Below are 24752 nucleotides of genomic sequence, written 5' to 3' on the forward strand. Positions count from 1 at the left end.
ATGATAATTTCTGGGTACGGAGATAAAGGTGTCTGAACACAGTGTTGGGATTTCTAGTGGATGAACATACAGGGAGAGTGTTGTTGGGAGTACTTTTTTGTGTAGCAATGAAGCAAAGGCCGTTTGGCTATTTGAACATCTCAAGCTTGAGACGATGTCTTGTTCTTCTTTGTTGGCGACAGCGGTCGTCCAGCCTCGCACTTAACCTGATGCAAGCATTATTGATATTGCGTACAGTACAAGGACGGCTTCAAGTCACCGACCGACCGTCGCTCACTCCGTGCTCACACTTTCTGGAGTCAATCCTGCCGCGATGTGATCGTACAGCAGGTTCGACACAATTAGGCCGCCGGGAAGAAGGGAATGAAGAAGTGGGTGGCGATTGCTCTTCTCTGAATTTTGGAACTTGCTCCAAAGCTTTGCTAGATAGGGGGGTATTTGTCATATATGAGGCGTTAAAGAATCATACTGCAGCTGCGACAGCCCATTCCGACGTGGTGAGAGCTTGCTCATGTTTTCCATGTAGATGAAGGAGATCGGCTTCCTGTACTGGATGGTCGCTGCTCTCGACAACGACCTGTGTCAGCGCATCTCGATGCCGGGGAAGAATCTCGGGCCGCCGTAGCCGTGGGCCGTGATAGCCTGAATATCGATATTGGCATTCGGACAAGGTGCCCAGAGCTTGATGAGGATGTATCTTCCGGCCCTGGCATCAATCAGTAAACTACTACTTATTGACTTCTGAGATGAACGAAACTTACACCGGAGGGTCAAACTTCACCGCGATGCTACTTCTGCTCCGCGGGATGAAGAATCTTGCATGAGGCGCCAATATATCCAACGAGTTTGCGGCGGCGGCGGTCGCCTCTGCTTCTGACACGGGCTTTCCAGCGATAGCTTCGGTGTCCGAGCCGAGTCTCTCGTAGCCCTGAGTGAGAGGAGGTGGAGGTCCAAGTACATAATGCTCATGATTGCCATAGCCACGCACAGTTCTGGAACTGGGCGTCGATCGACGGTAGACAGGGACTTGTGGTGGAGCGTCGGAATCGGTGTCTTCTTGAAGGCGGCGGGAGGCAGCTTCAGCGTCATGTCGGGTGCGGCGCAGGATGCGGCGAGCCTCTTGACCGTGCTCGCCCATTTCGTTAAGAACCGCAACCATTTCGGCGGCATCGGCGACATGGGCGACATGATCCGCCAAGTCTTCAGAGTCGCTGGTTGGGTTGGATGGGTCATTGTGCTCGTCAAGTAAATTGACAGGGTCAGTGTAGCGAGGGCGATAGCGGTCAAGGTAAGGAGGTCGGTAGGAGTCATCTGCATCGTAGTTGTGCCAGGGTCGTGGCGATGGAGGACCAGAAGTGGTAGCTGCTTCTTCCTCGTCGGATGGATCACCTATGGAGACAGTGAAGCCAGGAACAACGGCGCTATCGAGGGTAGTATCGTTATCAATATGTTGCGAGAGGGCATGAGGATCCCTAAGATATCGAGTACGATCAATTGAGCGAAGAGGCGAGCGAGTTGAATTGAAGTACGCGGAAGATGGACGGTGGTGCTCGAAACGTTGGCGGTGGAGGCGGAAGGTTTTAGGCGAATATTGGATCTCGTACTTTGCGGTCTTCTCAAGAATATCTTCGTCAGTCATAGCCACAAAGATCATGCCTTCTTGAATCGGAGCATCGTAACCTGATCTGGGCGCCTTGATGACCATTTTAGTCAGAGTAAAAGGCATACCACTGGCGTGTCGGAGTAGCATATTGCAGCGACTACTTTTCGTGCAATATACGGTTGCATCGTCTTGAAGAGCGTTCTGTGGCCATGAAGTCATGCCATGATTTGGATCCTGGTACTCGCCACCGTCACAGCTCGCAATATCCAATTTGAGCTGCCCAGGTACAACCTGCCCCTTGTGTCCGTACTTGATAGCTTTGTTCTCGTCTTCGTATGTACCGTCATCAAGCTTGCGCCGCTTCGCGCGAGAACGATAGTCACGGTTTAGGAATGTGTCTGGTGAGTCAGACATAGGGGAGATTGGACTGGTTGACGTATAAGTTGAAGGGGCCAGACCTTGTCCGAGGCGTTCTCGTTGGTGTCTAGTCAACCGCTCACTGGGTCTAAAAGCTCGGCGCCGTGTTCTGACCAGGCTCGATGGGGTGACGCCACTAGGCACTGGGGCGTTAGGCAGCGGCGAAGGAAGACGACCAGAGTCCCGATCTTCACCGGGAGTATCAACATAGGGTCTCCGATGTTCATTTTGACGTAGCTGAGACGCTCTGGCTGATACCGACCTTGACTCATCATTGGCCATGTCGTCCATCTCCTGTTCAAAGGCCTCTCGAGCTCGACGTTGTTCGGCCGGAGTGTGGCGTTCGCTTTGAATAAGGTTTCTCAGGTTCTGAAGTCTTGCGTGAACATCAGACAATTGTCTAATGGAGTTTCTCAGGCCTTGGGTGGTCTCATCGGCCTGTTCGTGTTAGTGTTGGCTCCCACGCATTGTCTGTGCCGTTGCAGGTGGGACAGACCATGTCTAGGCCAGATGACTGGGCGAGGCGGTGGCTGAAATCTTGAAGAAGTCTTATGTCTCGTTGGAAGTGGCGAGCAGGCGGCATTCAGCAGTAATGGTATGCGCTTGAGCCCATTATTGGCATAGGCTAAGGAGTGGTCGTTGTGAGAGAGTCGGGGAAGAGGGGTGATGAGTGCCTTCAATGGTCGTCGAGCAGCAGCCAGTCAGACAATGAGGGCTTCCTTCTCCACAGTCAAGCCTAGCGCGGTCCGTGGGCGGCTAATTCCTGGGTGGTTAGGTGCAGCCTAGGTCGCCCAGAGCAAAGCACGCGGGCGGCATGACGCAGGCCCCCGCCGATCCCTACAAGGAATTCGCTTAGCTATTCCCTTTTGGCGGCGGCCTCCACTGCAGGGACAAGCCCCAGGTGAGACTGTTTGACTGCATATAATCGTCGACACTTTTGTGTCTCTGGTAATCATCTAGTACACGTAGAGGCTCCTTTCATTTTGGCCTGAGTCGCGCATTCGCGTTTGCGCGACTTCACTCCGCGAGGTGCTAGTCACTTGAGGTCCACTATGGCCGTCCCAGCTACTTCTGCCGCCGAGGCGCAGGCGGAGTTGCCCTCTGAACAACCACCGCCGCCTGCGCCTACATCTGCACCAGACCCTCAAGCAGAACCAGAGAAGACTGTATCGTCGACTGCGGACTCAACCGCTGTGGCACCTGCGACGACGAACGACTCTGCACAGGGCGCCCCTCCTCCAGACTTTGTGCCTGCCGTCCCTGATCTGAACGGAACTTCAGACGTGCCGTTTGATCCCTCCGCATATGGCATGAACGGCTATTCCATGACCGATCCTAACTTCATGCAACCTCAGATGGACTTCATGCAAGCTCCCATGATGGACGTTCCAATGGCGCAGCCGATATCCGCTGACGAAATTGCTCTTTACGATCGTCAAATCCGACTCTGGGGAGTCCAAGCGCAAGAGAAGATCCGCTCCGCAAACATTCTACTTATTGGTCTCAAGGGCTTGGGCGCTGAGATTGCGAAGAACCTGGTGCTAGCCGGCGTCGGAACGCTCACCATCCTCGACGGCGAGGCTGTTGCTGACCATGATCTTGGTACGCAATTCTTCGTATCGCAAGAGCAAGTTGGACAGAATCGCGCCCAAGCAGCACAGCCCGAGATCCAGAAGCTCAATCCCCGTGTCAACCTCTTCGTCGACCCCGACATCGTCTTCAGCAAGATGCCAGAGTATTTCTCTTCCTTCGACCTAACGATCGCGACCGGACTTCCCATCGAGGCCATCAGCTCCATCAATACGTCTTGCCGCAACTTCAACCGCAAATTCTATGCCGCCGATACGCATGGCATGTACGGCTATATCTTTGCCGATCTTGTCATTCACCAGTTCGTACAAGAACGTCTACAATCCAACGTCCCTACCCAGCTTGGTAAGCGCGAAACTGCGTTTCGCAGCGTGATTGGCGTCTCTGAGAAGACTGAGAATGGCAAGAAGATGGAAGTCGTCACCAAGCAAGAGGAATACTCGCCTTTCCTGCTGTCTAACCTCTCGCCTCTCCCGGCCGAGGCCACTAAGACCGTCTCCAAGCGCAAGAAGGTGTCGCCTCTGCTTTCGTGCTTACGTGCCCTCTTCGATTTCCAACAGCAGAGCGGTGGCCGCTTACCCGTTCACAGCCAGCAAGACCTTGCTATTTTCACCAAGATGGCGCACGATAAACATCTCGAACTGCAACTGCCACCCGAGACCATGAAGGCCGACTTTCTACGAAGCTTTCTGCAGAATCTAGGCGCTGAGCTTAGCCCCGTTGTTGCTTTTCTGGGCGGTAGACTGGCACAGGACGTAATCAATGTGCTGGGTCAGCGGGAGCAACCACTGCAGAATTTCTTACTCTTCGATGGTGAGACATTCACGAGCTCTACCTATGCATTACAGCCAGTCTTCGACGAGAGCATGGCAGTGGGTATGGGTATGGATATGGCTATGGGCACGGATGGAGGCGCAGTGGATGCGGCTGCGGGTGGTCAGAACGGCACAGTTGCTGCTGCTTAATGGCGCTCGAACACAACAACATGGGACAACAATACGCAAAGGCGCACAATGATCCGAGCCTGTGTACATCATGGTGGCAAGCACCGCAACTAGAAGAAAAAGCTGATGAGGACCGAAAGAATCGGATAGCGACGTTTGGGCTTGGCATACTGGGAAGATCTCGCGAGGCGTTCATAGAATTTCAAGGCAACTTTCGAGTTTTCCTTTGGATAGGCAGATACCCAACATCGAGCCATCGCAAGTGGCAGATGCACAGCCAGCGCTGGACTAGACTTTAGGAAGCGATAGAAAGACACTTCTCCCGACTTGCATTCATCTTCCGAACATCACCGTGTTTGCGTCCAAACTATTTCTATCCTGTCTGCTGCACGCGCCAACGCCAAGGTGACCGAATGCCACCGTACTGGGCCTCCGTTTGTGACTGTCGGCACTACGAAGATTAATATCTGTCAGTCATGGCTACTTCTCTAGACGTCGACAACGAAAACAGCGACTCCGATCTATCAGCAGACGTGGCCGCCGCGTCGGACACGGGCAATGAGAATGATAGTTCAGGAGCGTTTTCAGACTCGCCATCGACGTCAAGACCACCCGCACCTGCACCCACGACGCCCTTCCCAACCCACCTCTCGGACCTCGCGCCCCAAGAAACCCTCGTGCCGAACCTCTACAAAACCCTGCACGCGCTGCACCAGCACACGCTCGCGCCGCTGCCGCGCCTCCGCTCCATCGCCACGGACGCCGCCTTCGTCACCTCGCTGCGGCGCGCCACGGGCCTGCCGCTCATCGCCAACGAGCGCTGCGGCGCCTGGTACATCCCGCCGGCCCTGAAGGCCGCGAGCGCGTACTTCAAGTCGACGGACGGGCACTACGGGCAGTGGGCGTTCAGCCTGCGGCGACTGAATCTGCAGGTACTGGATGTGCTGGGGGCGCAGGGGGGTGGGGTGTTGGTGGATAGCACGCGGAGGGGGAAGGCGTGGCCGGATGCGTTGAGGAGGACGGTGCCGTTGTGGGTGGCGGTGGTGGATAATGTGCTTTGGGGGGGGAGGGTGGAGGAGGGAGGGGACGGGAGGGGGAGAGAGGGGTTGCAGACGCCGGAGGGGGAGGAGGGGGTGGGGGAGAGTGAGCGGGCGCAGGTCGAGGCGAGGTTGGCGGCGTGGGAGGGGGAATTCAGAGGGCTGGGACTTGACTTGGGGGAATTAAGAAGGAGGGTGAAGAGGAGAATCAGGTGTGTGTGGGTTGCTAATGGGGCTTGGGAGCCTGATGGCTGGGCGGAGAAGATTAGGGGTATGGGCGATTTTAATGTGCTGGTGCTTGCGAGCGCGAGTCGGAGGGTCAGGGGTGCCGAGATGAGCGAAGGCGGCTACGTGCAGGGGGCTGGAGATGATAGTGAGGGCTGGGCTAGAGGCCTCACGAGTCAGCTGTGGTGGGAAAACAAGGACAGATTGCTGGCAGCTGGGGAGGGAGACGTAGAGGACATGATCGGTGAGATCGTGGCCACGGCAAAGGCGACGGAGAGTGTGGGTCAAGGCACGCGCATTGAAAAGGCGTCGAACTTGTTTGTTGGTGCAGGAAGGCGGGAGGAATGTGACGGCTTCGATCTGGTCATCAACTGTCAGGGGGGCGGCAAAGACGGGAAGAGCTTGCTCAACCTGAAGTGCAGAGAAGGCAAGCTTGGAAGCAAAGACCTGAGGGACAAGCTGGCGAGCGCGAAAGACGTGGCTGGCGCGGTACTGCAGCAGAATCCTCATAGTCGTATTCTGGTTACTTGCTCCTCGGGCAAAGACTTGAGTATTGGCACCGCTCTGAGCCTCATATGCCTCTTCTTCAGCGATACCGGTATGTTGATACGATAAGTCCTTTATCCAGTTCGCAGACTAACTTGTCGCAGGAGAGCTGAATGCTGCCCGTCAGCCCTACTTCATTGATAAAATGGTCATCAAGCAACGGCTTGTATGGATTTCCAGCTGCAAGTCGGATGCCAATCCATCACGAGCGACACTGCAAGCAGTCAATTCCTTCCTCATCGATCGCCCCGGTTGAAAAGGCCTGTGGCTGTGGTAGACATTTGACGCTGCTACTGCAAGCTTCAGTCACCTATTGCACTTGAAAGCACGTTGCGGCCGCCACTGAACAACGGCAGGCTTCCATCCAAGCACTCAAGCACACCATGTAGCGCTTCAGAGCGTATTCTTCGCGACCTGCACGATACTGCCTGCCTCTCCCTCATCCAATGCATCCAAGACATTCATATCCTCCTCAGTCAACTCCCAGCTGAAAACGTCCGCGTTCTCTTTGATCCGACCCTCGTTATCACTCTTGACCAGCGGCACGTATCCTTTCTGCAAAGACCATCTGACCAGCACCTGAGCCGTGCTCCTCCCATTCTTCGCGGCCAGTCCTTTCAACGTTCCATCATTGGCCTTGTAGTTCCTCACAATCGGGCAATACGCTTGTACCACAGTGCCCAGCTTCTCACAATACGCCACCAGCTCTCTCTGCTGACACCACGGGTGCAGTTCAATCTGTTCGACGTGAGGCGGCCAAACCGCGGTAGCATACTCCTGCATTTCCTTGATATGCCCAATACCCCAATTACTCACTCCAATCGCTTTTGCCTTGCCCTCAGCCCACAGCCGTTCGAGCGCCAGCCACATCTCACGCCGGCCCTCACGCCCCGAATTCGGGCTGTGGATCAAGAACAGATCGACGTAGCCTCCGCTTCCGTCCTCTCCGGGATCGAGCTTCCGCACGCTCTCGACGCATTTCCGGTAGCTCGCGTCCACGGACCCGCCAGCGGAGAGGATCTTGGTGGTCGAGAAGATTTCACTGCGTGGCACGCCGGACTCGATGACCGCCTGGCCGACTTCGGCTTCGTTGCGATAGAACTGTGCACTGTCGATGTGGCGATAGCCGGCGCGGATGGCGGACACGCTTGAGGTCTGGCAGACTGAAGGATCGGAGCGGTAGACCCCGAAGCCGAGGCGGGGCATATGGATAGGTTCAGCGCTGTTACTGGCATTTTGGCTGGTCGAGAGGGCGCGGGTGTGCAGAGGGACAGTTGACGTTATGGTAAGACCGTCAGCCATGGTTGAAAAGGATACTTTTGCCGGATGTGTGACGCGTGAGGCAGAGATGGTCCAGCGAAAGAGACGTGCTTCGTACGTGGCGAATAATATTCCTTCAGGTCCTGAACTTCTCTTTCGGCACTGCTGATGGAGAAGAAAACACAGAATTGCTCGGCTACGTGACAGTGTAGATGTGAAGCTTGCTGCGTATGTCGTTCTAGTCAATGCATATTGTATTGCATCATGTTGACGATCGACAGGCACAACCGAAGAGTGGATATGCTTCTCGGCTGTGCCTTCCTCCAATAACTCCTGTCTAGCTACAATATATCTACACAGCAATGCTGCGATACGTCCTCATTCCCTGTGACCTGCATGATATGCGTGCGAGGCACTCAGCCTCCTTCTCCTATCATAGAGACTGGGCCATAGACTCGGCCCATGGCTAACTTCCTCCCTCGGCTTCGTGCTCCTCTTCTGACGACTTGTCTCGGGGAGAGGCATTGCACTGGGCCGGGATATAAGTCTCGACATATAAGCATGTTCGTCCTTCTCACAGGACTACCAAAGGTTGAGATGCGGTAGGGACCGTCAGGTTGAGATACCAGGATCCCATCGTTGATGCTAACTGCCAGACTGGTGGAGAGGTGCTGCAAGCCGGCTGCACCGTGCTCTACCTCGCAATGGTGCAGGACGCTGAGCATCTAGATGTCGTTTTCGGCAGTCTTTAGGAAACTATTCTTCGGAGGAAGCATGCTGCCGTAACGCGTGCTGGGCTAGAGTCATGTTCGTCCAAGTGATCCCAAGGGCCTGCCTCATGATACGCGCTGCTTCTTGAAGGCATTACCGCCACCAGCCTCCCTTTGCCGCTTCTTCTCGATCTCCTCCTTCATGATTCGCTCCGCTTCGCTCATGGGTCTCTGAGGGCCTGGTGCGGTAGCCTTCTTGGAGCCACTGAAAGCATTCTTCTTGGACGCGGCTGCGAAGACATTTTTTGGCTTGGATGCAGCGCCAAACGACATGGGCTTGAAGCCGGGCTTTGCGGTTGCGGCAGTCGAGCTGGGCTTAGAGGCTTCGGCTTCCGGTGACGACGTTTTCTCGTTTGCGTCGGCTTTGTCTGGTGATTCGGCGTCGTCGGTCAGAGGTGGAGATGGGGGCTTTTCTGGATCCGACTGCTTCTTCGCGCCGAAGTTGAGCACAACTTTTTCGCCATTGTTGCGCTTGATGCCTTCTGCAGATGGCTCGTCATCCTCATCCTCCTCGGAGTCTTGGTCTCGGTATTCGGTTGCGTCTTTCCTTGCTCGCCGAATCTGTTGCTGAATCATGCGTTGCTCGCGCTCCTCGTCACCCTTATCTTGCCTTTCTCTCTTTTTGAGCGCTTCCTGCCGTCTTAACGCCTCTGGGCTGTTGTCAACCCAGGAGATGGTGAGGCTTGAGGCGCCACCAACACCTTGCTCCGTTTTCTCCTCGTCTTCTTCCACGCGGCAAGTTCCCGAACGACCGAGGTGTTTTGCAAATTCGGTTAGACTGGCCCATTTCGTAGCATTCATATGCATGTGCTCTTTGTTCGAGATATACTCCTGGTAGAAGTGGTTCAAATTGACCTTCTTCTCGCCGTGGCCTGTCCTCAACAGTTGTACGAAGTCTCGCTCGAATTCTCTTGAGAACTCGTTGATCGCCTTCCGAGGATCTTCTCCAATGGTTTGCATGTTCCTCACGTGGGACTCTGAGGCGACATGACACTTGAAACCATTCTCATCGCGCATCTGGCGTTGACATGCTTGACAGTACCATCGCAACCGTTGAAGGCCTTTTGCCTTCATCTGATTTGCGATGTGTTTGGTCGAACCAACCTCGGCGCGAGGCATGGTGGCGGTAATTCGGGAGGTCTGGCTTAGAAAGAGGAGGCTGAGCCTTTCCGGTGAGGTGCGACCTAGGTGCGACCTAGGTGCGAGGTACACGTATGTTTGTCGAGATTACGGCTCCGGCGTTGACCACAATGCGCTTGAGATCAGTGTTGTTGCGGCGGACAAAAGTCCAGAGGTTGCGCAGGCTGAAGAAGTCCTGCTTGGCAGGTCCGATGCGGCGCCTGCGAATGACGTCGCAGCGCCTGAATATCACCTAAAAATCACGAAATCACTGCCTGTGAACGTCCAAAAGTCGCCCCACTATCCTTTAGATTTATCATCTTGCACAGTCTGCTCACCTCAAGTCCTCCTAACGCTTGAACGTCGCCTTGGTGCATGAAGGTGTATCTGTTTCTCGTCTCGCAACCAACTTTTCGCATCACACTGCACTGCAGCCGCTAGAATGGTGCTTCCGAAGAGCAAGAACAGCGTTGGGCTGGGAAACAGTCTCATGAATGATCGTTTTGGCAAAGGAAAAGGCAGTGATCGAAAGAAGACCAGTGCCACAGCAGGTGTGGTCAGGACGAATCATGCTACCGGCGAAAGCTATGTCACCAACGCCGCAAAAGAGGCTTCCTGGGTGAAGATGCGCAGTGTCACTGAACAGGGAGCCCTCGATGAGTTTCTGTCAACGGCCGAGCTTGCGGGCACAGACTTTACCGCAGAGAAGATGAGCAGCGTGAAGATTATACACGCAGACCAGAAGAACCCTTACTTGCTCAGCGCGGATGAAGAGCAAGGCATCAGGAGAAAACACGCTCGCAACAGAGGACGATTGTCGGTGCCCCGGCGGCCAAAATGGGATGAATCTACTACACCTCTTCAGCTGGATGAGAAAGAGAGAGCAAACCTGCTGGAATGGAGACGCGGCCTTGCCGAACTCCAAGAAAACGATGACCTTCTTATGACGCCTTTCGAACGAAATATCGAGGTCTGGCGCCAGCTGTGGCGGGTCATCGAGCGGTCTGATCTGGTTGTTCAAATCGTGGATGCCAGAAATGCATTGCTGTTCCGAAGCGAAGACCTCGAGCGCTACGTGAAAGAAGTTGACCCTGCCAAACGTAACCTATTGTTAGTGAACAAGGCAGATATGATGACCGCACGACAACGAGAAGCATGGGCGAGCTACTTTGTGGAGAGGAGTATCAACTACAAGTTCTTTTCTGCACATCTCGCAAAGGAGTTGAACGAGGGTAAGGATGCTCTCGATGACTTGGTCGAAAGAGAAGCGCGGCAGGTCGAAGATGAGAATGATCCACAGAAAGAGATGGTCCAAGATGTGCAGGACCTCAACCTCAAGGACCAGGAACAGGAAGACTGGTCAGACGAAGAAGCAGGTGGATCAGAAGGCTCAGATCACGACTCGTCGGATGAGCGGACCAGGATCTTGACGGTAGACGAGCTCGAGTCTCTGTTTTTAGAGAACATCCCGGCCGGCAGTGCTCAGGATCGGAAAACAACCATTGGACTCGTCGGCTATCCTAATGTCGGCAAATCATCAACTATCAATGCGCTTATCGGTGCAAAGAAGGTCAGCGTGTCGGCAACACCGGGTAAGACCAAGCACTTTCAGACCATTCATCTCAGCGATCGGGTCATCCTGTGTGATTGTCCTGGTCTCGTTTTCCCTAACTTTGCCACCACCAAGGCTGAATTGGTGTGTGCGGGTGTGCTGCCAATTGATCAACTACGAGAATTCACCGGGCCAGCCGGTCTGGTCGCACAGCGGATACCCAAGCCTTTCCTGGAGAATGTCTATGGCATGAAAATCCATACAAGACCGATTGAGGAAGGTGGTACAGGTGTGCCCACAGCTTCTGAAGTGCTTAGAGCATACGCCAAAGCGCGAGGCTTTGCTACAACGGGGCATGGCCAACCAGATGAGTCTCGGGCGGCAAGATATGTACTCAAGGACTATGTCAACGGCAAGCTGCTCTATTGCCATCCTCCGCCAAGCGATCCTGAGATTGACGGCAACGAGTTCAACAAGGATCTATATGACTTTGCCCATCTGCCCGCAAAACGACAGGCATGGCTTATCTCGCACAGTGAGGAGATACCAGAAGCTGAGGTTGCGCGTGACGTTCCAGTACCAGGCCCAGCATCAGAGACCGGCGCAAGGTCGAAACAGCTTGACAAAGGCTTCTTTGGTGCAGGCTCAGGCAACGCTGGACATCTGACAATGCCATTCAACCACCAGTATACCGAGCAGGGGAAGCAGAAACAGTTGTCAGGCCGCAAAGCGAGGACTATGGCCGCCCTGGAGAAGGACCTTGACCCAACAGAGGTCAAGACGGGCAGCAAGAAACATTTCAAGTCTGCTCGGACAAAGACTCGAAACACGAGGCCGGTAGAGCAAGATGATGATTGAGTGTAGTGTTAGACTACGCTTTGCAGATGGAGCTTTCCAGGTAGCCATGGCGTCTGCGAATATTATGATATCAAGCTTCTGTGTTATAATCAATCCAGACCCTGTCAACACTTAGACTCAGTCATAATGCTGACTTCAACTGCCTGGAGTGCTCGTTTCTCACCATCACCACCTGCAGATCAGCCTTGGTCGAAGCACGACTGCCGAGAATCCTCTGCTCGATCACCCCTCACGTCTCCTAGATTGGCCTTTCCCTTCGCCCTATCCAATTGCAACCCACTCGGTTGTGCACACCACTTCCCAGAGCTCAGAGCTCAGAATGCCGTCGAGAGTCAAATGTGATTGGCCCAGACCCCCACACGTCAACGCGAGGGGCACATCATTCAGTTGCCTTGTACCACTGCAAAACGCCGTGAAGGTTCGATCCCGTCGCCCCGGATTGGTGTAATGCAGATACTAAACTGCTCCAATCTAAAATAGCATTCCTGGCAGATCTCGAACGACTGGTATGCGTTCACTACTTATTTGGCCTTTTGGCCCGGTCCATCATATAAAGGCTGGTCTGTGGTGACTAGCAGAACTTTGCCCGTCGCCCAACCTCTATCTGTGTCGGACGATCTGGCCGGTCGGCTGAGCTGATAGGCAACACGAGAACCTTCGTGATATGGACCTTGGCTGCAGAGCCAGCTCGCGCCTCCATTACAGCTCTGCAGGCATGCGAAGTATCTGTGCAACCCACTTCAGCGTCTGTGGCCGATGCCTATCACGGTCTCAAGAAGGCTGCGCGCTGGACCAGAATGCAAACCCACTCACCGCCAGGCGGTCCAAGGTCCTCCTAACAGAGCCCAACCCCATGTACGCGTGGACTTGGTGCATAGCATCGGCATGTCGGGCGCATTTGACGTCCGCAGGACGCATCGTCGACGTGACCAGCCGACCAAGATCCTGGCATGCAAGACTTCTGGGCTCTGAAGCTTGAGACCAATCACTCCGAGGATGAGAGAGAACTATGAAGCAAAGCGTGCTCTGGGACAGTGCCTTGGGAGCATTGCGAATGCCAATTCCTCGCTGCCACCTCCTTGGGCATTCGGCCGAACCAGAGTCCACGTCGCTCATGTAGGGAGAGGCTTTCGAGACCGAGACCCGCATCAATACGTGATGGCTGGAAAGGTGGGGTGGGTGGTTGCGCTTGGAATTCGTGAGATCTAATCTATTTTAGGCATAGCGGTTGCCTCGCGCCTACTTTCTGACTACTCGACAAGGTACCCAGTGCCGCTCGGGTCTGAGGATAGTAGATTGGCGTCATCGGCATGCATACATGCAAGGTGATGATGTCGTGATGCCATGCCGTCAACCCAGTTCACGCAATATCGCTGTGACGCCATGCGACCGGGTCCTGCGGCAGGCTACCAAGAGACCTTCAGGAGGTGCTGGCGGCGCACGGCAGCATACACGAGGCTCGCTTCGGATATCCGGGCGTCAGAAATGCATGACCCTTCCCGTCCACAGGGGCCAAGTGTGCCGCATACATGCATGAATGTCAGTCGAAGCGCCATTTTGAAACTAGTCGACGTCTCGCGCCCAGTAGGCGACCGGATGCCTTCTTGGGATAACAGCCCCTTTGAGACCGGGCGGGGCGGAAATACACTCTCCCAGCCTCGCAAGAAGTTATTCGGCGATGAAGGGCTCCTTTTCCCCCGGTGAGAAATGGAATGCAGTCAAGGTGAGCGTATACAGCGAACACAAGTGCTGTGTTCCGCCGCAGCATGGAAAACGACGTGCCTCTTCGAAACTGTTATCAAAACGTTCGTGCTACTGACTTTCGATGCACCTGGCAGGTTCCAATACGTAGTCTCCCACCATCTTGCTCGTGCTCATCTTCATACGCCTTGCCGTGCCCAGCAGAGACTCACCTCTTCCTCATGTCGCATCGTCAATGTTCGTACACACCATCAGGAGAACGCATCAGTAGTCTCTACCCACTTCCAGCATCTGCTCCAGGACGCCCGCGTTTTAACCTTTGAATCAACCAACAGCCAAAGCGGGCAATGTTGTATGTGCAAAATCTCTCTCCCCCCTTCTTCATGGCTCGTCGAAAAGGCCACAGTTGGGGTGCAGCACGTACGCGACCTGCTCGCTGCCCTGGGCGCCACCATCCGGGCCACCATCCTCATCGACCAGTCCCTCGCCGCGGATCGGCATGATGATCGAATCCTACATTCTCAGTTAGCAAGATTATCCACCAGTACTGAAAATGGGCATGGATATCTCCTCTCTAAATCCACACAGGGGATCTCCTCACAATGGTAGTGATAAGTAGTAAATGATGAAAAGAACTCACCTTCGTCAGCCGTTTGAGCACCTTCCCCACGAGGCGCAGCTCCGCCTGCAGCATCTCCGTGCTCTCCAGCTCGCCCTCCTGCTGCTCGAGGTACCACTGCACCAGCTCCTGGTGCTCGATGCCCTCGCCCTCGGCCTCCTCGTGGTCGCGGATCCGCGTCGCCAGCGCGTGCTGCATGCGCGCGAACTTCTCGAAGGTGATCTTCATGCGTTGCGTGGGAGCTGCGGGGGTGGTACGGTCGCCGTCTGCGGCTGCGGTTGCGGGGGTGCCGGCGTCGAAGTCAGCCATGGGAGAGTCGCCGTCGCGAGCGGTGCTTGTGGTTGGAGCGGGCGTGTCGTCGTCGTCGTCGTCAACATCGACGTCGTCGCGCTCCACGCTGATGATGGATTGGCGGAGGAGGGTGAAGGCCTCGATGACCATGGGCTCGGTGATGTCTTCGACGCAGTTGGCCTTGGCGATGGCTTCGCTCAGGCGGATCAGGGACTCCAGCTGGCGGACTGTGATGCGGTAGCTGTTACGGCCTACGCCACCCGAGTCGTTGGCGCGCAGCTCCTTGTACTTCTGCACCAGTAGTGCCTTGGCTTCGGGCGAGAAGACGGGCTTGAAAGTGCGTGCGAAGCGGATATACCGTTGCAGCTGCTCGGTGGAGAACTCGGGCTGCACAAAGGCGTCCTTCAGCATGTGTAGCTTGACGATGTGGTCTGCGAGATGGCGATCGACACTTTCGTTGCAATCGTCGAGTACGATGAAGAAGAGATCAAAACGCGACATGATGGGCGCAGACATGTTGATGTTGGCGCGCAGAGTTTGCTTCTTGTTGTAGCGACCACCGATGGGATTGGCAGCGGCGAGGATAGATGTGCGGGCGTTAAGGGTCGCATGAATGCCAGCTTTGGCAATAGAGATGGTCTGTTGTTCCATAGCTTCGTGGATGGCGACCTGGTCCGAGATGTCCATTTTGTCGAACTCATCGATGCAGCAGGTGCCAGAATCGGAGAGCATAAGGGCACCGGCTTCGATGGTGAACTCGCCGGTCTCCTCGTCTTTGACGACCGCTGCAGTGAGACCGGCGGCAGAGGAGGCTTTGCCTGAGGTATAGACAGCCCGGGGCAGGAAAGAAGCGATGTATTTCAAGAACTGGGATTTTGAGGTTGAGGGATCGCCAACAATGCAGATATTGATGTCGCCACGCAAGGCCATGCCTTCGGGGGTCATCTTGGAAACACCACCCAATAGCTGCAGGAGGAGACCCTTTTTGACAATCTCGTGGCCATAGACCGTTGGCGCGAGAGACTTGACCAGGCGGTCATAAATCTTCTCGCTGTGAACCATTGCTCGCAAATCCTCGATCTCAGCATACGAAAGAGTTTCGAGGAATGCCTCCTGCGCGCGGGAGCCGTCATCATAAGTGTCGTTGAGGTCGATCTGGTGCAGCGAGTTGAGAATGTTAGTGGACTGTCCGGATAATTCACCCATGGGCTGGCCAGGTGTGGTCGTATCCGGACATGAGAAGCAAGCCAGAAAAGCCATTCGGTAGGTCAAATCTCTTACGCCCAGCGCTTTGAGACCACTGACGCCCGAACCTCCTTCATCGGCACCTCTAAACCCACGGTTATCCTTCGATGCCTCGGGTCGCACACCCGGCACACCAAGTTGAGAGACATCAGGGACGACGATAAGCGTGCCTGTGAAAACACACTTCTCGCCAGGCTTCGTCCGCTCGACTTGCTCGCCACGAAGTATCACATCGATTGTTCGCGGCATACTGCCGGTGGGAATTTCCGAAGAGTTCTCCTGGATACGGCATTTCTGCCAGTCCACAAAGATTGAGTTGGCGATGTCTAGACGCCAGCCGATTTTGTTTGCGCAAGTAATGGTGGGACAGATGTTGGGTTCAGTGTAGCGGAATGTCTGCTCTACGTTTGGAACCACTGCATTGCAGTTCTCACAGATGAATGTTCCGTATGCCAGCTCTGGGCGCACTTCTGAGGTGCGGGTGACGGTTCCTGATATGGAGACCAGGCGGCCAATCTGCTCCGTCCGTAGCTGACGTACCCTTGTCACAAGGGGGATATTGTAGAAAGCGACAGTGAAAAGTTTGTCTGTCTGTTGACTGGTGATTTTTTCTGCAGTTGTACTTGCATCGCTAGCAGCGTTGCCAGCAAGAGAAGTATTGGCCTGTGACGAGGTGCTCATCATCTGACGATGGTCCTTGAAGTAGACCGGCTCATATCTCTGGAGAAGGTTGTGAAGAGCTCTGGTCAAATATGGCAGGAAGCGATAGTATGACGCCGAAATAGCAGAGGCCAAAATTGAGCCCTCCTTCGAGGCTAGGATGTGCTTGTAGTCGACGTACAAGGTCGAGAGTTGGAATTCTCGTAGCCCATGAATCTGGTTAATGTAGTATTTGTCCGTTTTGAGTTCGCTGGAAGGTGGCAGACCCGAAGAAGAGGGCTCTTCGACGTGCGACTCGAGAAATTGTTCAAAGGCTTTTGTAACCGCCAAACCTGTCTTGTCCTCGACTTTCTGTACGTTGCGGTCTAAAGGATTCGCGTTTCGGTTCCGCGCAGGCGCCGCCACCTCGTCGTCCTCGAAGATATTACCTTCTGAAGGAAGGCCATTGCTCTCTGAAGGGGGTGGGCGGGGTCTAGAAGAGGAGGGTAGATCGCCGGAGCGTCTGATTGAGGAAGGCGGAGCGAGAGGGTCAGTGTTCAGCGCAGATTCCAGCAAAGTCGACATTGTGTGTTGTGTTTATTTGTCGTGCTGTCGTTGTGAGTGGTGGTGGTGGTGGTGGTGGTGGTGGTGTCGATTCTGCAAGAATTCATAACCCCCCCAAACGCGTCCACGCGCAACGCGACGGAGGTCGCGTAAAGTGGTCTTGGCAAAATCTACCAATTGGCATTTGTTTCGTCAGACGGGCGGGTTCACTGCACTCTTCTTACCTTCTCCTCGTTGACACGGCATCATCAAGCTACGACCGGACATGTCCACGCTTACGGCTTCTTCATGATGGTACTCTCCGCTTGAATCGACTACACCACCATGTTGCTCGTATGGCCTGCAAAGCCATAACATACAAGTGCCCTAAACCCCTCACTGACAGATCTCAGCGCTGCAGCATTTGTGTGTCTACACTTGAACGCTCAACAATATCACGGGATTCGACGTACGAATCAAGCACTGCACATTCCTTACCATGAAAGCTGTGGCGATGGAGCAAACGTTCTCGCAGCCGTCCCTTCCACGGATGTGCTTGCGAGAACGGCAACAAGCCAATTTGGCCGAGAGAACGTAGTTATAGCTTACTCTCTGTATGCCATGGCTTGCACTGCATGGCACGGTAAGATGGGAATGACCGATCTTTGCGTAGTAGCTGGACCGGTGAGCCGTGAATACGTCGTACTCGTTCTCGACAGCATATGCCTTACCCGCGCTATTTCGGACTCGTTCCAGCCGAAGTACCTCTTCGTAGAAGTATGATGCGATCTGTCTCGCGATCGTGCCGGTTTGCTTGCGACTGCCTCGTGTGGTCCACTTCGCGGGTTGATGCGGCCGTAGCGGATTCTTCCTCAGCTGCCGCCTCGCATCAAGCGATCAAGAGGCTTAGGAATCTTGTCGCCTTTCCCCCTCAAAAATAGATGTCTCGAGCCCTTCTTACGTCTTGCTCGTGAGTTCCGATATGGCGGTTCGTTTCTGATGATCCCAGCCGTCTATATCCTTCCCCAGCCGCAGCAAGTGGTCCACGAGGCAACTTTGGGGCCAAAACCGTCCCTCGTACCCATAAGCCGAAAGTCCATTTCATAGCCCCCAGCCTTCTGTATGCGGAGTTGAGTTCAGACATCAACTTTAAGGCTCAATAGTCGATATTGCGACCCTGGCTTGATAGCTGAGTTCGAAACTCCGCCGGACAGTCTGGTTCCGCATTCCGCGGAATCAGGCAACTGCAATCTCGGCTCTTGTCATTGAACGCCTCCTGTTTCCGGTGTCTCGGAGACCTTCTGATGAAAGTCTGAGTCGGGATCTGAAGGATGATCGAACGAAGCTATGTCAGAGTCGGAGGTCCGGTGCCGATATGTTCTGAAGTTCCTGTTGCATTCCGATTCAAGGCACTGTTGGAATGCCCACGGGTCCATCGCACTGGAAATGTCTCTCTGAGTTGACAAACACTGAGCACGCCTGATACCCACACTGGAGCCTTCTCGTCCTCACAGTGCAACCAGTGTGCAGGTTTTTGCGGAAGCATTAACCTTCTGCGCACACGAACGCCTCAGTGGTCCAGGCCAACAAAACTAAATCAGTTGGTGGTTCAAGGCAACTCGGGCACTACACCTAGCTGCGTACTGGTCGGACATTGGGCGCGGGGTCAGCATAGTACAGTAAGATAGCAGTGTTAGTGCCGGAACTTCGAAGTGGGCATCTGGCACAGCCTTGTCACAATTTGTGTGGCTTACCAAGTCCAAGATCGCTTCCTAGATGGAAATGGGGCAAGCTCACATGTAAATATCGGGCACGACCTGACAAAGAGTTACCCACGGCAACGCGGGTGCGGCCCGCATACAGTGGCTGTTACACTGTAACGACCAGCTTCAGGTTGTACCATCATCCGGGATGACAACGCATGCCGCATCCACGAGACTATCGTGGCATCTAGATGCGACATGGTTGAAGAATCGCAACCATGCCTTGGATGCCGTTTGCGTGTTTGTTGGCCTGCTCACACCTGGGAAGGTCGTCATTCAGTCGTCTACTAGGATCCGGCTGCAGTAGTGGAGAATTTTGCTGGCCGCGACTAACGGAAGCAAGTTGGGAGCTCCAAGGGAGCGGCCGTATCAGATTTGAGCGCCCTCACCGCCTGGCTTGCCCGGGCTGATCCTGCAGATAGGGGTAGCCTGGACTGTGGAGGAGGCAGATTCTACCTCCAGTCCCGTGGGTGTCGATTACAGGTACACATGGCTGTCGGGCGTTGATCTTAACTGCATGATTGATGAAATACTGACATGTGAGCATTGTCGACATGTCTAGGCCCGCACTGGCGGCCGGTGGAAGAGAGACGCTCAGATTCGCACGAGTCAGTCTCAACGCCACTGGGCTCATCGTCCCTTCAGTCTATGCGTGCCCTTCCCCCAATTGGTGTGCAGCATCAGCCCGCATCAGCTGGAAACAGCCTGCTTGGGGAGTCGGCCAGCGACTGCAGATACTCTGCTTGTGCACCTAGTACTGATTTGTTGGTCTGTGCATGCAGGGCTGGCAGTATGCAGTGTCGAGGCGACGAGTGTCCTTCACTGACGACAGCAACGGCCAATGTCCGGCCTATCGCCAAACGAGAAGGACGTATTGGTGAAATGCAGCCCACTACCGTGCAAGTGCTCCAGCTTTTGTGGCATACTGACACCGTTCAACAACAAGCAGACGCAGTGATGCACCGTCTCAAGTACACCTCTACTTCGACTTTGATGTCCGTCATGTACAGTATTGGCCTCCTGTTTGTGCCAGGTCGTGCACCGTGTGTTGCAGCATCAAATTGCGAGACGTCCACGAGGCTGACTATACAGAGGCACATACCTGGTTATCGGACGCAGGCGGGCAACAAGGCGCTACTGGGAGTCTCTCTAGGCCAATAAAGTCTCATCGTGATGGCGTGACAAAGGCGCTGCCCAAGTTTGTCCGAGCAGCATCACGCTCATCATCAGTCTTGGAACCAAGTGGCCCAGAGAGCATCTCGTAAGGGGGGAGGGGGGACTGGTCAAAATGTATGGAGACTCAACAGCCGGGCTGGTGAATTTGGGAACGGGACGACGAAGTATTTTATATTGTGCAACATCAACGGACCTTCACGTTCCAACCTCGGCGACAATTGCCATGTTAGTTGATCAAGGGAAAGTGATGTTGACGACTGTGCGACGACGGTGTGGGCATCTACTTGATGGGCACCGAGAATGCGACACTCCCAGTCAGCTGGGTATTACGAGGATGAATCGACACCTAGTGGGCAGTGGGCAGCTCTTCCAGTCAATCTAGCCATCTCGGTGCAGCTGAGAGCATTGATGCCCGGCGACGCCCAGCGGCGCCCCAGTGCGGTAGTGAAATCCAAAGGGAGTAAGCGATTTAGAAGGTCAAAAGTCACCGGTTGTGACTTCTTCAACGTTCTAGCCGGGATACTCGTTGATTGGCCAACGGTCTGGACCAAAGCTCCATGACTGCGAACCACCGCAGCTCCACCGCGCTACTGGCTGCACTGCGAACCACCCCGAAGTGTTCGCATCTTGGCAAGGCAACGGCGCCCAAACCAGGGTCTTTTGCTGGCGCCCAATTTCAGACTCCTTGATTCTGATGAGTATGTATTCTGCTCCTAGCCTAGAACCTGCACAATTGTGTTCTGTCTGTTGCTCCTAGCGCATCAGTAACTACTCTTTCTGGCAAATATCTAGCAGACTGCGGTCTTAGAGAGCTTATTGGCTTAAAAATCACCTATCTGACTCGCCGGACAGCAGATCCAGCAATCCGCAGGTTCCTTAGCAGAAGCAGCAGTTGTGAGCTTGCAATACAGCAAGTCCTTCCATCGGCAAGCGAACGTCAACAGTCTGAGTTGCAGCGGCCTTGGCATTTTTGTACTGCCCAATCCTCACGTAAGATTCGGAATATGAGTGATCAAGATCAGCAACCCAGCAACGGCAGCGGCAACAAAGCAAAAGACGGAGGTGGAAGGGGGCGGTTCAGCACTTTATTTTCGATTTCGAGAAAGACCGTAGGCGTCCACCCCGGCCAGCCGAAACTTTCGCCGCGTCACACAGCCCAAGCACAATACTCCAGCCCCAATGAGAAGGAGCAACCAGCGGAACAACCCGAGCCTGCTTCCTCAGGCGCCAAGTCTCTGACAAGGAGAACGTCGCCAGAAGTGGGGTCTCTAGTCAACGAGCTCAGCCTGAGAGATGGGCCTAGGTCTCAACAGACATCCGTCTCTCACAAACGCACCGCCGAGCAGTCACCTCAATCTAAGCGACACAAACACTCCACGCAAGCTCCCGCCTCTGCTGCTATCGCTCCTCGTCAACATGTCCATGATGCCGGCCATAATCCTGTATCGACGACGGCACAGCATCCAAGTCTCAGCATTCTAGCTCAAGGAGGGCCGGGCGCTTCGTCATATAATGACAGTCCTACTAGTCCCGAGGACGGTTATGACGTCGACCAACCAGAGGGCGACATCACTATGCTTCTTCAACCAGAAACCAAGCGCATCACCCAGGACCAGCTCATTAACGAAGTCAAGGGAATCTATGCCGGACTGGTCATGGTTGAACGCAAGTGTGTGGAAATCACTCAGGCACGCGCCACCGCTGCCAGCAAGCTCACCCATGACCAATGGCAAGCATTGATAGCTCTACACAGGACTCTCCTGAACGAGCATCATGATTTCTTTTTGGCCTCACAGCACCCTACAGCGTCGCCTGCACTACGTCGTTTGGCTACCAAGTACGCTATGCCAGCTCGAATGTGGCGTCATGCTATTCACTCCTTCTTGGAACTTCTCAGACAGCAGCTACCGCACTCCCTTGAGCATATGCTGTCCTTTGTTTATATTGCTTATGCGATGATGGCGCTTTTGATGGAGTCAGTACCTAGCTTCCTAGAAACCTGGATCGAGTGCCTCGGTGATTTGGCGAGGTACAGGTATGTTGAGTCTTGAAATTTCCTCCACACGGTTCCCTCTACAGCAACCCAACAACTGCCAATCAGCTCCGTTCTCGAAAATTATCGACATATATCAAGTCGCACCTATAGCAGATGTCGAATTCAACCCAACCCCAACAACAGGGCGATAGAAACTGACTTGTTTTACCGTTAGGATGGCCATTGAGGAAGCCGACATGCGGGATCGCGAAATCTGGTCTAACGTCGCCCGCACCTGGTACAATAAAGCCGCGGACAGGTCACCCAATGTCGGAAGGATTCAGCATCACCTTGCTGTGTTAGCCAGGCCGAATATTGTCCAGCAGCTTTTTTTCTACACTAAAGCGCTGGTCAGCGTAGTTCCCTTCACTAATGCAAGGGATAGTATTATGCTTCTGTTCAATCCCTTGCTGGACAAGGATGATGCATCCCATTTTGATAGATACCCCGTCGTGGAAGCCTCCTTTGTTACCGCTTTTGGATTACTCTTCACCCGTGGCCATCCTTTGGAGTACCATACCCTAATTCAGGCTTGCCTCACAGGACTCGATGAGCAGATCATTCGCATGGGAGCTAAATGGAAAACCCAGGGCCCGGAGGTTGCTGCCACCTTGATCGCCGGAGCATTCGACTTTGGCCACGAACAGAATCCCATATGGACCATGTACCAGGATTTCTTGGTCACCGTCAAGTCACGGAGAAGCTCGCCGGAGCCCACGAACCCAGCCATCTTGGACGCCGAGGATGCGGAGACCAGAACAATCTTGCAACACGAGTTCTGGGCCAATTTGAACACATCGGATGCAGCTCTTCGAAAGGCCATACCACGAAATGCTGGTGCCGTCGACATCTCCTCAACCGAGGCAATCACTATTAACGTTCTGGGTGCCTTCCGCTCAGCTGTCGCGATCAATTCGAGAAAAATTGGCGACAGGAATATTGTACCGTTTATGCACTTTGTGCTCAGTTTTACCTGGTCACTTTCATACGTTGGTCGAGCTATGATCTATCTCGAGTCTCAGATCCCATGGCAGTGCCTCGTCACTTTTCTCAACACGGTGACTCGATCTGGGGTCTCCTACGACCGAGTCGAAGCCGAAGCATTTCCTCAGAGCATTAACGGCACCGGTCACCAGCTTCCTGAGGATTGGTTAGCCCGTGGGCTTGTCTGGACACAACATGTCTATCCTCACGACTTTTTCCGAATCAATGTCACGGACGAAGACGAGCGCACTCTTGAACTTCCTAGTCACACAGCGCCACGAGCCGAGCGCTGCCTCTGGCTGGGCGTTCGCCTGGCTTCTCTCAAGCGTTACATCGACTACGACACGACAACCAAGGAGTTTTCGGTTTCTGAATATGCGCTGAGCCTAGAGCAGGGTGCCCTTGGCAAGAGCCAGCAGTCCATACCTTCTCCTAATGATACGTTGGCTGAGAAGCCTCTCCGACCCGAAGTTGCCCACCACGAGATACCAATGTCGGACATGCAGAGCGGTGATGCAAGAACCGTTGAGACCGATGCGGACTATGTCGTGATTGATAGGGCTGATCCGGCGCTGGCCGACCGAGACAATGACAAGTCAATGACAGGAGGGTAATTCGCACTCCTATCGAGGATGCAGAACAGAGTCGCACGTTGCCGCCGCAAGCCGCCTCGCAACCGATTAGCCTCCGCCAAAGAGGCGCTTGCGGCGTGACAAGCGGGGCTAAGTGGCCCTTCAATAAGTCCGCCAAAAACAAGCCAGAGTCGTGAGACGCAGCTGCGGCGGTTGCGGAGTCAAACATGGTTGAGGGATCACCCCGCGTCCTATCACTGACGGACATAGGTACGGAAGACGGCAGCGGCGGGTTCAAGGTTGCCATGATGGTGGCGGCTGGGGTTCTGGAGCAGGCTAGGAGGAACATGAGTGTCGTTCCTTGATCAGAAGCCCATGCATCTTGTCAATGCTCATAGCACAAACTGTGCGGCAGTGAAAAGTACATTAGCCTTAGCCTGACCGAAGTGAAAAGTAAACAGTTGCGTTCTTATGCCGCCTCATTTTCGTCTGCTGGAGGCCTTTGAAATCCGTTAATCCCTCAAGACAATGTCACTGCCATGGAAGTTCGAGAACATCCTGCAGCACTTTCTAGCGCACTTCTAGCTCCCTGTTCCTCTACTCGCAGGCGGAAGGACGCCTCGTATATTCGCCGTTGGGCCTTTACGAGGCTGCCAGGCGCCTTGCGACTGGCGGTCGGAGTGAGTTGGGACAGAAAAGCTTCCAACGCGACAAAAGGTACGATTTGTCAAAAGCACCTGATACGACGGATTATTGTTGTATTCCAGGTAAGTCAGCCGCTCAAGAACATTCCGTTCGAGAAAGCCCAATGAAGTGCAAGATCGTGAAGAGTTCCTGCTGACAATAACACAATAGCAATCCGTTCGTGGTCTATGCGGTGTTGAAGCACACTATCCTCCAAAGTTTAACGCTTGCTGGTAGCATAGCAGTCATTTGTATACGGGCCGAACCAGTAGTTCTGACGTGCAAATACCATCGTCTTCATTTTCAGACTCCTCTCCCTACCATCTGAAGCCAGATTCGGTACACACTAGCTTTCCCCATGCCACAGTGGTTGCGAAAGTAGATGGAGCCAACGTCCAGACTCTCACCACCGTTTTCGCTTCTAGCTGCACGGCATCTCAATGGACGAAAACACGTTTCGACTAACAAGACCATTGATGAACACCGATCTCTACATGATGCTGTGCTTTTTTGACGGATCTACAGTCAATTCCTGATCAGGCTGAAGCCGTGGCTACTCTGTAGTTGCATGATGCTCGT

The 24752-nt window shown here is 54.2% G+C and overlaps 8 protein-coding genes across 8 annotated transcripts; 4 read left to right on the plus strand and 4 right to left on the minus strand.

The window, feature by feature from the left end:
- Positions 1-582: 582 nt before the first annotated feature.
- Positions 583-2017, minus strand: HMPREF1541_04668 (uncharacterized protein; the record flags this gene model as incomplete). The annotated part of the gene is made up of 2 exons (XM_008719012.1): positions 583-706; positions 762-2017. The coding sequence occupies 2 exons, from the start codon at positions 2015-2017 to the stop codon at positions 583-585; spliced, it is 1380 nt and encodes a 459-aa protein (XP_008717234.1).
- Positions 2018-3072: 1055 nt separating this feature from the next.
- HMPREF1541_04669 (uncharacterized protein) lies at positions 3073-4575 on the plus strand (the record flags this gene model as incomplete). Its single annotated transcript, XM_008719013.1, has 1 exon — positions 3073-4575. The coding sequence occupies one exon, from the start codon at positions 3073-3075 to the stop codon at positions 4573-4575; it is 1503 nt and encodes a 500-aa protein (XP_008717235.1).
- Positions 4576-5030: 455 nt separating this feature from the next.
- Positions 5031-6618, plus strand: HMPREF1541_04670 (uncharacterized protein; the record flags this gene model as incomplete). Its single annotated transcript, XM_008719014.1, has 2 exons — positions 5031-6414; positions 6467-6618. 2 exons carry the CDS (start codon positions 5031-5033, stop codon positions 6616-6618), a joined length of 1536 nt encoding a protein of 511 aa, XP_008717236.1.
- A 137-nt stretch (positions 6619-6755) lies between these two features.
- On the minus strand, positions 6756-7664 carry HMPREF1541_04671 (uncharacterized protein; the record flags this gene model as incomplete). The annotated part of the gene is made up of 1 exon (XM_008719015.1): positions 6756-7664. One exon carries the CDS (start codon positions 7662-7664, stop codon positions 6756-6758), a length of 909 nt encoding a protein of 302 aa, XP_008717237.1.
- A 794-nt stretch (positions 7665-8458) lies between these two features.
- Positions 8459-9511, minus strand: HMPREF1541_04672 (uncharacterized protein; the record flags this gene model as incomplete). Its single annotated transcript, XM_008719016.1, has 1 exon — positions 8459-9511. The coding sequence occupies one exon, from the start codon at positions 9509-9511 to the stop codon at positions 8459-8461; it is 1053 nt and encodes a 350-aa protein (XP_008717238.1).
- A 442-nt stretch (positions 9512-9953) lies between these two features.
- On the plus strand, positions 9954-11921 carry HMPREF1541_04673 (uncharacterized protein; the record flags this gene model as incomplete). The annotated part of the gene is made up of 1 exon (XM_008719017.1): positions 9954-11921. The coding sequence occupies one exon, from the start codon at positions 9954-9956 to the stop codon at positions 11919-11921; it is 1968 nt and encodes a 655-aa protein (XP_008717239.1).
- Positions 11922-14003: 2082 nt separating this feature from the next.
- On the minus strand, positions 14004-17001 carry HMPREF1541_04674 (uncharacterized protein; the record flags this gene model as incomplete). Its single annotated transcript, XM_008719018.1, has 2 exons — positions 14004-14135; positions 14263-17001. 2 exons carry the CDS (start codon positions 16999-17001, stop codon positions 14004-14006), a joined length of 2871 nt encoding a protein of 956 aa, XP_008717240.1.
- Positions 17002-20902: 3901 nt separating this feature from the next.
- Positions 20903-23531, plus strand: HMPREF1541_04675 (uncharacterized protein; the record flags this gene model as incomplete). Its single annotated transcript, XM_008719019.1, has 2 exons — positions 20903-21933; positions 22109-23531. The coding sequence occupies 2 exons, from the start codon at positions 20903-20905 to the stop codon at positions 23529-23531; spliced, it is 2454 nt and encodes an 817-aa protein (XP_008717241.1).
- Between the last annotated feature and the right edge of the window lie 1221 nt (positions 23532-24752).

The sequence above is a fragment of the Cyphellophora europaea genome (assembly GCF_000365145.1).
Source record: "Cyphellophora europaea CBS 101466 unplaced genomic scaffold supercont1.4, whole genome shotgun sequence".
NCBI classification, from domain to species: domain Eukaryota; kingdom Fungi; phylum Ascomycota; class Eurotiomycetes; order Chaetothyriales; family Cyphellophoraceae; genus Cyphellophora; species Cyphellophora europaea.